Below are 14074 nucleotides of genomic sequence, written 5' to 3'. Positions count from 1 at the left end.
GGACCAATGCGGGTTAAAACACTGGACCATGTATACTGCCGACATTGGCACGATGTTGGCACAATGTGGGTTAAAACACTAGACCATGTATACTGCCCACATTGGCACGTTGTTGGCCCAATGCGGGTTAACTTAAAACGTTCTCATATGTCACATGCACTTATCTAAGCCTTTTTGCAGACTGTGTACAAGATAAACGTTTATGTTGACATCACACAATAGGACACTTAAACTGGAACGACACTGGGCTGGTGTGGGATTGCTGCGGGCTAGCCCCTATCTACCTTGCCCACCAAATACCCAAACGGGGCCATGTTTGCTGTGTACCCTCTTCTGACCCACTTACATCTGTTGAGAAACACAACAGAGCTGTAAGAACAGACTACCCCAGGGAAAGCAGTAAGATTTTAGATTTGGGGGTGGGTGAGGGTTTGGGATGGGTGAGTCAGCAGTCACTGACCTTCTATAAGAAAAATCAACAGGGAGCAACAACAATGACTGGTTTGTGGCCTTTGGAAAGTCGTGAGATGGGTTTAGGCCTGTAATAAACAGAGGAGTTGAGAGGGCGGGTAATGGAATGGGCTTGTACTGACGTCAGCTTGTTTGTGTATGTTATGGGTTTGTGTGTGGTGGGGGTGGTGGGCAATGGATTTCTGCTGAGTTGTAAGAGGCAGCACAGCAAAGCTGGAGCCAAACAGCTGCCCACAAACACAGTTCCACCCACTGGGTGAAGAGAGGAGGGGAAGAAGAGGAGGAAGAGGGGCGTTGTTTGCATGCCAGAAATAAGCCTCCATGTCCATTTGGAGGCTGCTTTTCTGCTGGGAGAGAAAGGAGGGATAGAAAGGAGGGGGAGAAAGGAGGGATAGAAAGGAGGGATAGAAAGAAGAGAGAGAAAGGAGGGAGAGAAAGGAGGGGGAGAAAGGAGGGATAGAAAGGAGGGATAGAAAGAAGAGAGAGAAAGGAGGGAGAGAAAGGAGGGGGAGAAAGGAGGGATAGAAAGGAGGGATAGAAAGAAGAGAGAGAAAGGAGGGAGAGAAAGGAGGGAGAGAAAGGAAGGTGGAGAAAAAAAGGAAGAGAAAGGAGAGAGAGAGAGAAAAGAGGGAGAGAAAAGAGGGAGGGAAAGGAGAGAGAGAAAAGAGGGAGAGAAAAGAGGGAGGGAAAGGAAGGTGGAGAAAAAAGGGAGAGAAAGGAGAGAGAGAAAAGAGGGAGAGAAAAGAGGGAGGGAAAGGAAGGTGGAGAAAAAGGGAGAGAAAGGAGAGAGAGAAAAGAGGGAGAGAAAAGAGGGAGGGAAAGGAAGGTGGAGAAAAAAGGGAGAGAAAGGAGAGAGAGAAAAGAGGGAGAGAAAAGAGGGAGGGAAAGGAAGGTGGAGAAAAAAGGGAGAGAAAGGAGAGAGAGAAAAGAGGGAGAGAAAAGAGGGAGGGAAAGGAAGGTGGAGAAAAAAGGGAGAGAAAGGAGAGAGAGAAAGGAGGGAGAGAAGGCAAGGAGAGCAAGGAGAGAGAGAGAAAGGGATGTTAGCGAGAGTAACAAAAGAAAAGGGCGGGGAACGGAGAAAGAGAGAGGGGAATAAGCTAGCCAGCACAGTGGAAAAAAGGCTGGAAAAGAGGACAAGAACGCAGGAGTGAGACAGACAGAGGCTGTGCCAAGCCTCCCACCTGAGTGTGCACGGCGCGGCTGTGTTTTGTGTTTGGGATTTCAGGGAAAAGGAGGAGGAGAAGGAGGGGAGGAGGATGGAGCGTGGGGTGGGCCAGAGAAAGGAAGAGTCTGCTGGCAGCATTGGTTTCACACACCAGTGATGAAGTGAAGCCCCTCGCAGGAATTCTTTCTGCTGCTGCGTTAGTTTTTTTCTCTGCCCTTGCTTTTCCTTCTTACTCACATCTGGAGCGGGGAGTCACTTCCTCTTTCTGTGCTGCCCCGCGTTGTGTTGTGCTTTAACAGGGCTAGTCCTCTCATCCTCTAGCCCCCCTTCACCTCCTCTTCTGACGACACTCTAGGGAGATACGGAACACACCACGCCAGGGGGACGGGACGCTCCCAACACACTCTCTGCACGGGACCGACCAGGGACCCTTGACACCCCCCACCAACACCCCGGACCCACTCTCTGTAATCTACGTCTGACAACAGAGAGGAAGAGAGAGACTGTGGAATCTGGAGAGAACTGCAACCATCAGCTGAACTTTCTGCAGGGTGTTTGCCCTTTCCCTTATATGGCAAAACAACTGGAAAATCATTTGAATTGTCTGATATCTATCCACCACAGCAGGCTGTGCAGCAGGGTTTGTTTGTATGGCTGACTGACTTCTCTTGGTTCTTCTTTCCTGTGTTGTTTGCATGCAGGGCGTTTATTGAGGGGAAGAGCAGCATTGTAGGTCTTTGGGGTGAGGCTGCAGGCACTACCCCCAGGGGTGGTTGGCTATATGCATCATTGCTCCCCCTCTCTTTCTCTCTCTTTCTCTCTATCTCTGTCTGTCTGCCTGAGAGGAACATCCAGCTGTCTGTCTACCTGAGAGGAACATCCAGCTGTCTGTCTGCCTGAGAGGAACATCCAGCTGTCTGTCTACCTGAGAGGAACATCCGGCTGGCAGCAACCTGCACACAGACACTGAGACAGTTGTTCTCTGTGGGGGAACTAACAGCAAGGTGGGCCAGAGTTCAGAAACTGTAGTTCTGGAATCTGGACACAGAGAAATCTGTAGGAGGGATATTGACACTGACTCTACAACGACAACAATCCTCAAATGCAACAGGATGTGTAACCCAGTAGGACTCTGGAAGGCGTGCCTGTCTTAAATGAGGAGGACTATTGTTGTTGTCCTGTGTCGACCTTACTAATGATGACGAGGATGCTGGAGAAGCCGTGAACACTCAAAAGGACTGAACAACAAGAGCTGGAGGGTATCGTGGTGCCATGACACAGGTGTGGAACAGACTGTGTGTGTGTCATCTCTGACCGTACACCTTGTTGTGGATTACCCCATTGGACGGACACACAATCCACTGACTGACAGGTGGACAACAACAGCGTCGGTTGTCATGGCGGTGGCGTGGTACCACCGCGACATCAGCCGCGTGCATGCGGAGGACTTGCTGGCCCGGGCTGGGAGGGACGGCAGCTTCCTGGTCAGGGACAGTGAGTCTGTGCCTGGAGCCTACGCCCTCTGTCTGCTGTGAGTAGCCTTCCACCACACACACACACACACACACACACACACACACACACACACACACACACACACACACACACACACACACACACACACACACACACACACACACACACACACACACACACACACACACACACACACACACACACACACACACACACACGCGCACGCACGCACGCACGCATAAAATTCCTTTCCATCTCTGAGTGTGTATGGTCAATATCAACTCAGTGATGCTCACAGTCAGTGGAAAGGGAACTACCCTCACATTCACAAGTGCTATAGCGTGTCTCAATTTCTGCATTGTAAATAGATTCAGCAGCCTGTCTCTCTGTCATCTTTATCATTGTCACTCTGACCTGGGACAGCGGGCAGGGAGAAGGCTGTGGCTCACAGGGCTGCTGGAAGTGTATAGCTTCTGAACACTCAGGTTGCCCAGTCCCGATACAGCCCAACCAAGCCTGGCCAGTGTCCGTGTAACCCTGGCTTAGGGCTCCCGGTCCCCCACTCTCCTCTCCTCCCCCCTCCATTCAGTCTTCCCTGGGGCCCCTGGAAGAGGGCGGGAGCTACAGTGACCACACGGCTCTCTGTGCACAGCGGCCCGAGCCAGACACATTCCTGAAAGCTGAGCCCCACTGCTGCTCATGCTGCCCCCCCCCTCCCTCCCTCTTAGCTGTCTCATTCTCTCTCCCTCTTAGCTGTCTCATTCTCTCTTTCCTCATTCTCTTTTCCCTCTCTTTTGCTGTTGTTTTCTATTCTGTGTTTTTTCTGTCCCTCTGTCTCTGTACCTCTTCCTCCTCTCTATGTTGTATGTAGGCCTAGTGTACACTAATCTAATCTCCACATCAATACAGGTCTGCTGTCATTACAGGGAAATATGAATTCATTCTATATTAATGACACCTGTGATTCTCTACCAGGCATCACAAGGCCATGCTTTCAGCAGGGGGCTTTCAACTGGTGTCTTTTCAACAGGGGGGGGGGGGGGGGTTACAGGCATTTACTGTACTGTGTTAAGAGATAAAGTAGAGATAAAAGTTAGCCATCTATTGGATACTTGACACAGACTAGTGGTATGGTTTTGCTACCAAGTGATTATTATCGAACATGAAGCCCACATGCGGTCCAGATGAGTCACACCCCTCTGGCTAGTTTGTGTAGGTTGTGTAAATAGTGGTGTGTAAAAACCTGAGATGTGTGGGTAGGTTCTTTATGAGCACCAACATGTGACATTAATGGGATCATGTCAAAATGGGTGGCAAAAGAAAACTAATTAAGAGTTTATATTTTTTTTAATTAAGGCATATATACATTTTACAAGACTTTTCCATCCTTAGAATATGGAATAAGCATAGGCTTTAATTCCTTGTCAAACAGATGGAAAAGGAGTCTGAGAAAACATCTATCAGAATAAGTCTTAAAAGGTATTAGAAAATACATCTAAACACAATAATGCTGAAGTAAAAACCCCTGCCAACTAATATCAACACTTCTATTTAGGTTAGGAAAACATTTTCTGCTTTCTGTAAGTTGAAGAAACATTGCCTTGTGTCATGCAGGTGAAAGAGGACCCAAAAGCGACTTGGCGAAAACAGAGTCTTTAATCCAGTAAAGTAAATACAATCAAAAAACACAACTTTCACTCGAAATGACGAGGACAAACTGGAGACTCGATCTTGAACAGCAGGTGAACAGCAGGTTGCCTCGGGAAGGCACTTGAACCAGACAGACTCAGACACCTGCTCACCACGCAGCATCTGAGGAAAACACGACACGACAGGGCGATACACAAACACAGCACGGTGAATTCTAGACAAGGAACCGACAGGGCAGAAACGAATAAAATGGGAAGCACAGGGACAAGACAAGATAATAAATGACAAAACATGACAGTACCCCCCCCCACTCACCGAGCGCCTCCTGGCGCACTCGAGGAGGAATCCTGGCGGCAACGGAGGAAATCATCAATGAGTGAACGGTCCAGCACGTCCCGAGACGGAACCCAACTCCTCTCCTCAGGACCGTAACCCTCCCAATCCACTAAGTATTGGTGACCCCGTCCCCGAGAACGCATGTCCATGATCTTATGTACCTTGTAAATAGGTGCGCTCTCGACAAGGACGGGAGGGGGGGAGGGAAGACGAACGGGGGTGCGAAGAAAGGGCTTAACACAGGAGACATGGAAGACAGGATGGACGCGACGAAGATGTCGCGGAAGAAGCAGTCGCACAGCGACAGGATTGACGACCTGGGAGACACGGAACGGACCAATGAACCGCGGAGTCAACTTACGAGAAGCTGTCGTAAGAGGAAGGTTGCGAGTGGAAAGCCACACTCTCTGGCCGCAACAATACCTTGGACTCTTAATCCTGCGTTCATTGGCGGCTCTCACAGTCTGTGCCCTGTAACGGCAAAGTGCAGACCTCACCCTCCTCCAGGTGCGCTCACAACGTTGGACAAACGCTTGAGCGGAGGGAACGCTGGACTCGGCAAGCTGGGATGAGAACAGAGGAGGCTGGTAACCCAGACTACTCTGAAACGGAGATAACCCGGTAGCAGACGAAGGAAGCGAATTGTGAGCGTATTCTGCCCAGGGAAGCTGTTCTGCCCAAGACGCAGGGTTTCTGAAAGAAAGGCTGCGTAGTATGCGACCAATCGTCTGATTGGCCCTCTCTGCTTGACCGTTAGACTGGGGATGAAACCCGGAAGAGAGACTGACGGACGCACCAATCAAACGACAGAACTCCCTCCAAAACTGTGACGTGAATTGCGGGCCTCTGTCTGAAACGGCGTCTAACGGGAGGCCATGAATTCTGAATACATTCTCGATAATGATTTGTGCCGTCTCCTTAGCGGAAGGAAGTTTAGCGAGGGGAATGAAATGTGCCGCCTTAGAGAACCTATCGACAACCGTAAGAATCACAGTCTTCCCCGCAGACAAAGGCAGACCGGTAATGAAGTCTAGGGCGATGTGAGACCATGGTCGAGAAGGAATGGGGAGCGGTCTGAGACGACCGGCAGGAGGAGAGTTACCCGACTTAGTCTGCGCGCAGTCCGAACAAGCAGCCACGAAACGGCGCGTGTCACGCTCCTGAGTCGGCCACCAAAAGCGCTGGCGAATAGACGCAAGAGTGCCTCGAACACCGGGATGACCAGCTAACTTGGCAGAGTGAGCCCACTGAAGAACAGCCAGACGAGTGGAAACAGGAACGAAAAGGAGGTTACTAGGACAAGCGCGCGGCGACGCAGTGTGCGTGAGTGCTTGCTTAACCTGTCTTTCAATTCCCCAGACTGTTAACCCGACAACACGCCCATAAGGAAGAATCCCTCGGGATCAGTAGAAGCCACAGAAGAACTAAACAGACGGGATAAGGCATCAGGCTTGGTGTTCTTGCTACCCGGACGGTAAGAAATCACAAACTCGAAACGAGCGAAAAACAACGCCCAACGAGCTTGACGGGCATTAAGTCGTTTGGCAGAACGGATGTACTCAAGGTTCTTATGGTCTGTCCAAACGACAAAAGGAACGGTCGCCCCCTCCAACCACTGTCGCCATTCGCCTAGGGCTAAGCGGATGGCGAGCAGTTCACGGTTACCCACATCATAGTTGCGCTCAGATGGCGACAGGCGATGAGAAAAATAAGCGCAAGGATGAACCTTATCGTCAGACTGGAAGCGCTGGGATAGAATGGCTCCCACGCCTACCTCTGAAGCGCCAACCTCGACAATGAATTGTCTAGTGACGTCAGGAGTAACGAGGATAGGAGCGGACGTAAAACGTTCTTTTAGAAGATCAAAAGCTCCCTGGGCGGAACCGGACCACTTAAAACACGTCTTGACAGAAGTAAGAGCTGTGAGAGGGGCAGCAACCTGACCGAAATTACGAATGAAACGCCGATAGAAATTAGCGAAACCTAGAAAGCGCTGCAACTCGACACGTGACCTTGGAACGGGCCAATCACTGACAGCTTGGACCTTAGCGGAATCCATCTGAATGCCTTCAGCGGAAATAACGGAACCGAGAAAAGTAACGGAGGAGACATGAAAAGAGCACTTCTCAGCCTTTACGTAGAGACAATTCTCTAAAAGGCGCTGTAGAACACGTCGAACGTGCTGAACATGAATCTCGAGTGACGGAGAAAAAATCAGGATATCGTCAAGATAGACAAAAACAAAGATGTTCAGCATGTCTCTCAGAACATCATTAACTAATGCCTGAAAAACAGCTGGCGCATTGGCGAGACCGAACGGCAGAACCCGGTACTCAAAATGCCCTAACGGAGTGTTAAACGCCGTTTTCCACTCGTCCCCCTCTCTGATGCGCACGAGATGGTAAGCGTTACGAAGGTCCAACTTAGTAAAGCACCTGGCTCCCTGCAGAATCTCGAAGGCTGATGACATAAGGGGAAGCGGATAACGATTCTTAACCGTTATGTCATTCAGCCCTCGATAATCCACGCAGGGGCGCAGAGTACCGTCCTTCTTCTTAACAAAAAAGAACCCCGCCCCGGCCGGAGAGGAAGAAGGCACTATGGTACCAAAGTGCTGTACAGAAAAGAGACACAGACAAATAATCCTCGAGAGCCTTACGTTCGGGAGCCGACAGAGAGTATAGTCTACCCCGAGGAGGAGTGGTCCCCGGAAGGAGATCAATACTACAATCATACGACCGGTGAGGAGGAAGGGAGTTGGCTCGGGACCGACTGAAGACCGTGCGCAGATCATGATATTCCTCCGGCACTCCTTTCAAATCGCCAGGTTCCTCCTGAGAAGTAGGGACAGAAGAAACGGGAGGGATGGCAGACATAAAACACTTCACATGACAAGAAACGTTCCAGGATAGGATAGAATTACTAGACCAATTAATAGAAGGATTATGACATACTAGCCAGGGATGACCCAAAACAACAGGTGTAAACGGTGAACGGAAAATCAAAAAAGAAATAGTCTCACTGTGGTTACCAGATACTGTGAGGGTTAAAGGTAGTGTCTCAAATCTGATACTGGGAAGATGACTACCATCTAAGGCGAACATGGGCGTAGGCTTCTCTAACTCTCTGAAAGGAATGTCATGTTTCCGAACCCATGCTTCGTCCATGAAACAACCCTCAGCCCCAGAGTCTATCAAGGCACTACATGTAGCACCCGAACCGGTCCAGCGTAGATGGACCGACAAAGTAGTACAGGATTTTGATGGAGAGACTTGAGTAGTTGCGCTCACCTGTAGCCCTCCGCTTACAGATGAGCTCTGGCTTTTACTGGACATGAATTAACAAAATGTCCAGCAACTCCGCAATAGAGGCACAGGCGGTTGGTGATCCTCCGTTCCCTCTCCTTAGTCGAGATGCGAATCCCTCCCAGCTGCATGGGCTCAGTCTCTGAGCCAGAGGAGGGAGATGGTTGCGATGCGGAGCAGGGAAACACCGTTGATGCGAGCTCTCTTCCACGAGCCCGGTGACGAAGATCTACCCGTCGTTCTATGCGGATGGCGAGAGCAATCAAAGAGTCCACATCTGAAGGAACCTCCCGGGAGAGAATCTCATCCTTAACCACTGCGTGGAGTCCCTCCAGAAAACGAGCGAGCAGCGCCGGCTCGTTCCACTCACTAGAGGCAGCAAGAGTGCGAAACTCAATAGAATAATCCGTTATGGACCGTTCACCTTGGCATAAGGAAGCCAGGGCCCTAGAAGCCTCCCTACCAAAAACTGAACGGTCAAAAACCCGAATCATCTCCTCTTTAAAGTTCTGGAACTTGTTAGAGCAATCAGCCCTTGCCTCCCAGATAGCTGTGCCCCATTCTCGAGCCCGGCCAGTAAGGAGTGAAATGACGTAAGCAACCCGAGCTCTCTCTCTAGAGTATGTGTTGGGTTGGAGAGAGAACACAATCTCACACTGCGTGAGAAAGGAGCGGCACTCAGTGGGCTGCCCGGAGTAGCAAGGTGGGTTATTAACCCTAGGTTCTGGAGGCTCGGCAGTCCAGGAAGTAACAGGTGGCACGAGACGTAGACTCTGGAACTGTCCAGAGAGGTCGGAAACCTGAGCGGCCAGGTTCTCCACGGCATGGCGAGCAGCAGACAATTCCTGCTCGTGTCTGCCGAGCATGGCTCCTTGGATCTCGACGGCAGTGTAACGAGCGTCTGAAGTCGCTGGGTCCATTCCTTGGTCGGTTCCTTCTGTCATGCAGGTGAAAGAGGACCCAAAAGCGACTTGGCGAAAACAGAGTCTTTAATCCAGTAAAGTAAATAAAATCAAAAAACACAACTTTCACTCGAAATGACGAGGACAAACTGGAGACTCGATCTTGAACAGCAGGTGAACAGCAGGTTGCCTCGGGAAGGCACTTGAACCAGACAGACTCAGACACCTGCTCACCACGCAGCATCTGAGGAAAACACGACACGACAGGGCGATACACAAACACAGCACGGTGAATTCTAGACAAGGAACCGACAGGGCAGAAACGAATAAAATGGGAAGCACAGGGACAAGACAAGATAATAAATGACAAAACATGACACCTTGTGCCTTGAAATTCTGTTACCAAAAACCCACATATTTTAAATATATTTTTATCTAGAGGGAGAATAATGAAAGTTCACAGAAGTAACCAGTAAAGGTAGACATATCAATTAGTTATAGAGTTTTTACCAATATCAATTATGTTAATGAATTGTCAACAGAATTTCTGAAAAATCTGCAACAGAATTTCTGAAAAATCTGCAACAGAATTTCTGAAAAATCTGCAACAGAATTTCTTCCTCCCTTCCACTGTCATGTTGATAACTGTTTTCTTTCACTTTCTGTCATCTGATGGTCAAAGCTAATGTGTCTGGACAACCCCTCCCCCAGGTCTATTTATTTCTGCAACAACATACTAACTCATCACAATTTGTGAGCAAGCTGGTTACAGTGCCTCCTAAAGACATGATTGACATCGGGAAAAGGGGGTGGGCTTGCTGATCAATAGGTGCCTTTCTTTGCGAGGCATTGGAAAACCTTCCTGGCCTTTGTCGTTGAATCTGTGTTTGAAATTCACTGCTCAACTAAGGGACCTTACAGATAATTGTATATGTGGGGTACAGAGATGAGGTGGTCATTCAAAAAAATCCTGTTTTAACACTATTATATCACACGGAGTGAGTCCATGCAACTTATTATGTGAGTTGTTAAGGACATTTTTACTCCAGAACGTATTTAGGCTTGCCATAACAAAGGGGTTGAATACTTACGTATTTACTCAAGACATTTCACCTTTTCATTTTTTATTCATTTGTAAACATTTTGAAAATCATACTTCCACTTTGACATTATGGGGTATTGTGTGAAGTCCAGTGACACAACATCTAAACCTCCCAGTAAAGCAATAAAAACAATTAAGCATCCCAGAAAAGTGCAACAAATAGCCCACGTTAACACATGTAGCTTAAGAAACAAGGTTCATGAAATCAATAATTTGCTAGTAACAGATGACATTCATATTCTGACAATCTCTGAAACTCACTTAGATAATACATTTGATGATACAGTGGCAGCAATTCATGGTTCTAAAATCTACAGAAAAGACCCAAATGCCAAAGGTGGAGGTGTGGCCGTTTTCTATTCAGATACACATTTCTGTGAGTCTTAGAGAGGATCTCATGTTTGTCACAGATCCCTCCGGAACTGTCATTACGCACACCTGGTCCCTATTCCCATTGATTAGTAATTGTATAAGTGTGCCCTTTGATCACCATTATTTGGTCGATTATTGTTACAATGTCCGTTGGTCGTGTGAGTACCTGTGCTGTGTTGTTTTGGCTTTCGTGCCGCACATATGGCGCAGATGATTACGGTTCTCATCCCGTATGGTATCATTGTGCGCTTGTGTATTTATTTGAGGTACTCCTGGCTCTTTTGTTTGGGTCTCAACCCTGTGTTTTGTATACGTCTTTGTTTGGTAGAAATTTGGGTCTAATTTTTTATTTTGTATTATTACGCATTCCTGCGCCTGTCTCCTGAACAGTTATACCAGTGTGGTAATGTTAAATACTGTTGAATTAAGATGGCTACAGGTTCACCTGCCTCACCTAAAGCCCATTCTGGTGGGAAGCAGCTTTGGACCACCAAGTGCTAGTCAGTATCTGGCTAACATGTGTGAAATGCTCGATAACGTATGTGATATCAACAGAGGTATATTATCTGGGTGATTTAAAAATTGACTGGCTTTCATCAGGCTGCCCACTCAAGAAAAATGAAGGAAAAGAAATTGTGTATATATGTACTTTGTCTAAGTAAACAAAGCAAAAACAGAAACGTCCCTTTTTCAGGACCCTGTCTTTCAAAGATAATTGGTAAAAATTCCAAATCATTTCACAGATCTTTATTATAAAAGGTTTAAACACTGTTTCCCATGCTTGTTCAATGAACCATAAACAATTAATTAACATGCACCTGTGGAACGGTCGTTAAGACACTAACAGCTTACAGACGGTAGGCAATTAAGGTCACAGTTATGAAAACTTAGGACACTAAAGAGGCCTTTCTACTGACTCTGTAAAAACACCAAAATAAATATTCTCAGGGTCCCTGCTCATCTGCGTGAATGTGCCTTAGGCATGCTGCATGGAGGCATGAGGACTGCAGATATGGAGAGGCATGAGGACTGCAGATACGCCTATGGGCACAAACTCACCGTCGCTGGACCAGACACGACTGGCAAGAAGTGCTCTTCACTGACGAGTCGTGTTTTATTTCTCACTAAAGGTGATGCTCGGATTTACGTTTATCGTTGAAGGAATGAGCGTTACACCGAGGCCTGTACACTGGAGCGGGATCGATTTGAAGGTGGAGGGTCCATCATGGTCTGGGGCGGTGTATCACAGCATCATCAGACTGAGCTTGTTGTCATTACAGGCAATCTAAAATGCTGTGCGTTACAGGGAAGATATCCTCCCTCATGTGGTACCCTTCTTGCAGGCTCATCCTGACATGACCCTCCAGCATGACAATGCCACCAGCCATACTGCTCGTTCTGTGCCTGATTTCTTGCAAGACAGGAATGTCAGTGCTCTGCCATGACCAGCGAAGAGCCCGGATCTCAATCCCATTGAGCACATCTGGGACCTGTTGGATCGGAGGGCGAGGGCTAGGGCCATTCCCCCCAGAAATGTCCAGGAACTTGCAGGTGCCTTGGTGGAAGAGTGGGGTAACATCTCACAGCAAGAACGGGCAAATCTGGTGCAGTCCATGAGGAGGAGATGCACTGCAGTACTTAATGCAGCTAGTGGCCACACCAGATATTGACTGTTACTTTTGATTTTGACCCCCCCTTTGTTCAGGGACACATTATTCCATTTCTGTTTGTCACATGTCTGTGGAACTTGTTCAGTTTATGTCTCAGTTGTTGAATCTTGTTATGTTCATACAAATATTTACACAAATAAACACAATTGACAGTGAGAGGACGTTTCTTTTTTTGCTGAGTTTATTTTTGTGCCACAAAAGCCAAGTAGATATACATGTTTATAAACACAGGGTCGCTACAATTATTGTAATACAGTAAATTTCGATCTATCCCTTAGGTAGCAAACTTGAAGACGTCATGACCACAACCACTATACCACCACCCAAAACGGCACATGGTGAATGGAAGGGTAAAGGGGCATGTACTAGGCACAGGTTGACTCCTTTCTGTGCCCCTACCTACCAACATCTACCCATGAGCCCCCTCTCTTTCTTTCATGGATGTTGAAGAATTGTTGAAAACTTGTCAGTCCACCCTGGCCTTGATTTCAATGTCCACATATGCCATTTTTTGGTACGGCCTGGACCGGCTTTAATTTCAATGTCCACAGATGCCATTTTTTGGTACGGCCTGGACCAGCTTTAATTTCAATGTCCACAGATGCCATTTTTTGGTACGGCCTGGACCGGCTTTAATTTAAATGTCCACAGATGCCATTTTTTGGTACGGCCTGGACCGGCTTTAATTTCAATGTCCACACATGTTGATTTTTGGTCTGGTCCGGACGGGCCATGATTTGAATGAAACAAACATGTCTGATTGGTTAAGATTTGGTCCAGACCAAACAAATGAACCAATCATAGACGTCTATTTCGCACAAGTTTGGAGAGCGCAGTACAGTATGGTAAAGGTTTAAAAAATTGAGTAGAATACAGCTCAGTACAGTAGATTAGTATAGAGTAGAGTTCAGTACAGTACAGTAGAGCAAACGAGTTGAGTACACTATATACTGTACTCTACTGAGCTCTACTGTGCTGTACTTTGATGTCAAAACTTGTGAAACATAGATGTATATGATTGGTTCAGATTTGGTTTTGCTAAGTGGAGGAGCTCATTCAAATAATAGCCAGTGTGTAGAATAATAACCAAATATGCAAAGGAGGATTTAGCATATTAATACCTGAGTGTAGGATACAACGCCATGAAGATAATGACATTTATATGTGTAGTACAGATCAGGGACCCATGAAAGAATTCTGTTACCGCAATCCCGTTACAAGGTGTAAATCCACTTACTGTGGCTCAATAACCAAAATAGATTTTGTTCAGAGTCAAGGTGTCATGCATGGCATAGCTAACTTCCCATTCTTTCTATTTCTATTTCTAAACTATGCATCTGCACAGTTCTTCCAGTAAATGTTTCTGTAAACTGTTCTGTGTAAATTGTTAAAAGCCGTCATTGTGCATGGAGTTGTATGGTTTGTTTAACTTTGAAATCAATGGTTTTTGTTTGGCATAGTCTCAGCGCAGTTCCGTTTCCATGGAATTGCCTGGTAGTAGTCTTGTAATCCCACACTGTGCAGTGGACCATGAAGTTGCTAAAATAACCATCTAACTGAGTCACACCATCAACAAATTAGCATGTTGTTTATCTTTAACAAGGGCAGCACATCTGCTCATCCTT

General features: G+C 47.4%; 1 protein-coding gene across 2 annotated transcripts in view; it reads left to right on the top strand.

Moving 5' to 3' along the window:
- The first annotated feature begins 1413 nt into the window (after nt 1–1413).
- The window catches only part of LOC123993354 (phosphatidylinositol 3,4,5-trisphosphate 5-phosphatase 2B-like), a 30813-nt gene continuing 18152 nt past the window's right edge, over nt 1414–14074 (top strand). The window contains exons 1-2 of one of the 2 annotated variants that reach the window (XM_046295425.1): nt 1414–2187; nt 2338–3167. In XM_046295425.1, the coding sequence (XP_046151381.1) occupies nt 3034–3167 (134 nt within the window). In that variant the 5' untranslated portion in view covers nt 1414–2187; nt 2338–3033. Of the gene's footprint in view, nt 3168–14074 lie in introns of both variants that reach the window. The other variant, XM_046295424.1, reaches the window with a different exon arrangement.

This window comes from Oncorhynchus gorbuscha, linkage group LG13 (assembly GCF_021184085.1).
Source record: "Oncorhynchus gorbuscha isolate QuinsamMale2020 ecotype Even-year linkage group LG13, OgorEven_v1.0, whole genome shotgun sequence".
Taxonomy (NCBI): Eukaryota; Metazoa; Chordata; class Actinopteri; order Salmoniformes; family Salmonidae; genus Oncorhynchus; species Oncorhynchus gorbuscha.
Note: the sequence above shows the minus strand (reverse complement) of the source record. Positions and strands in the feature narration are given on the sequence as shown.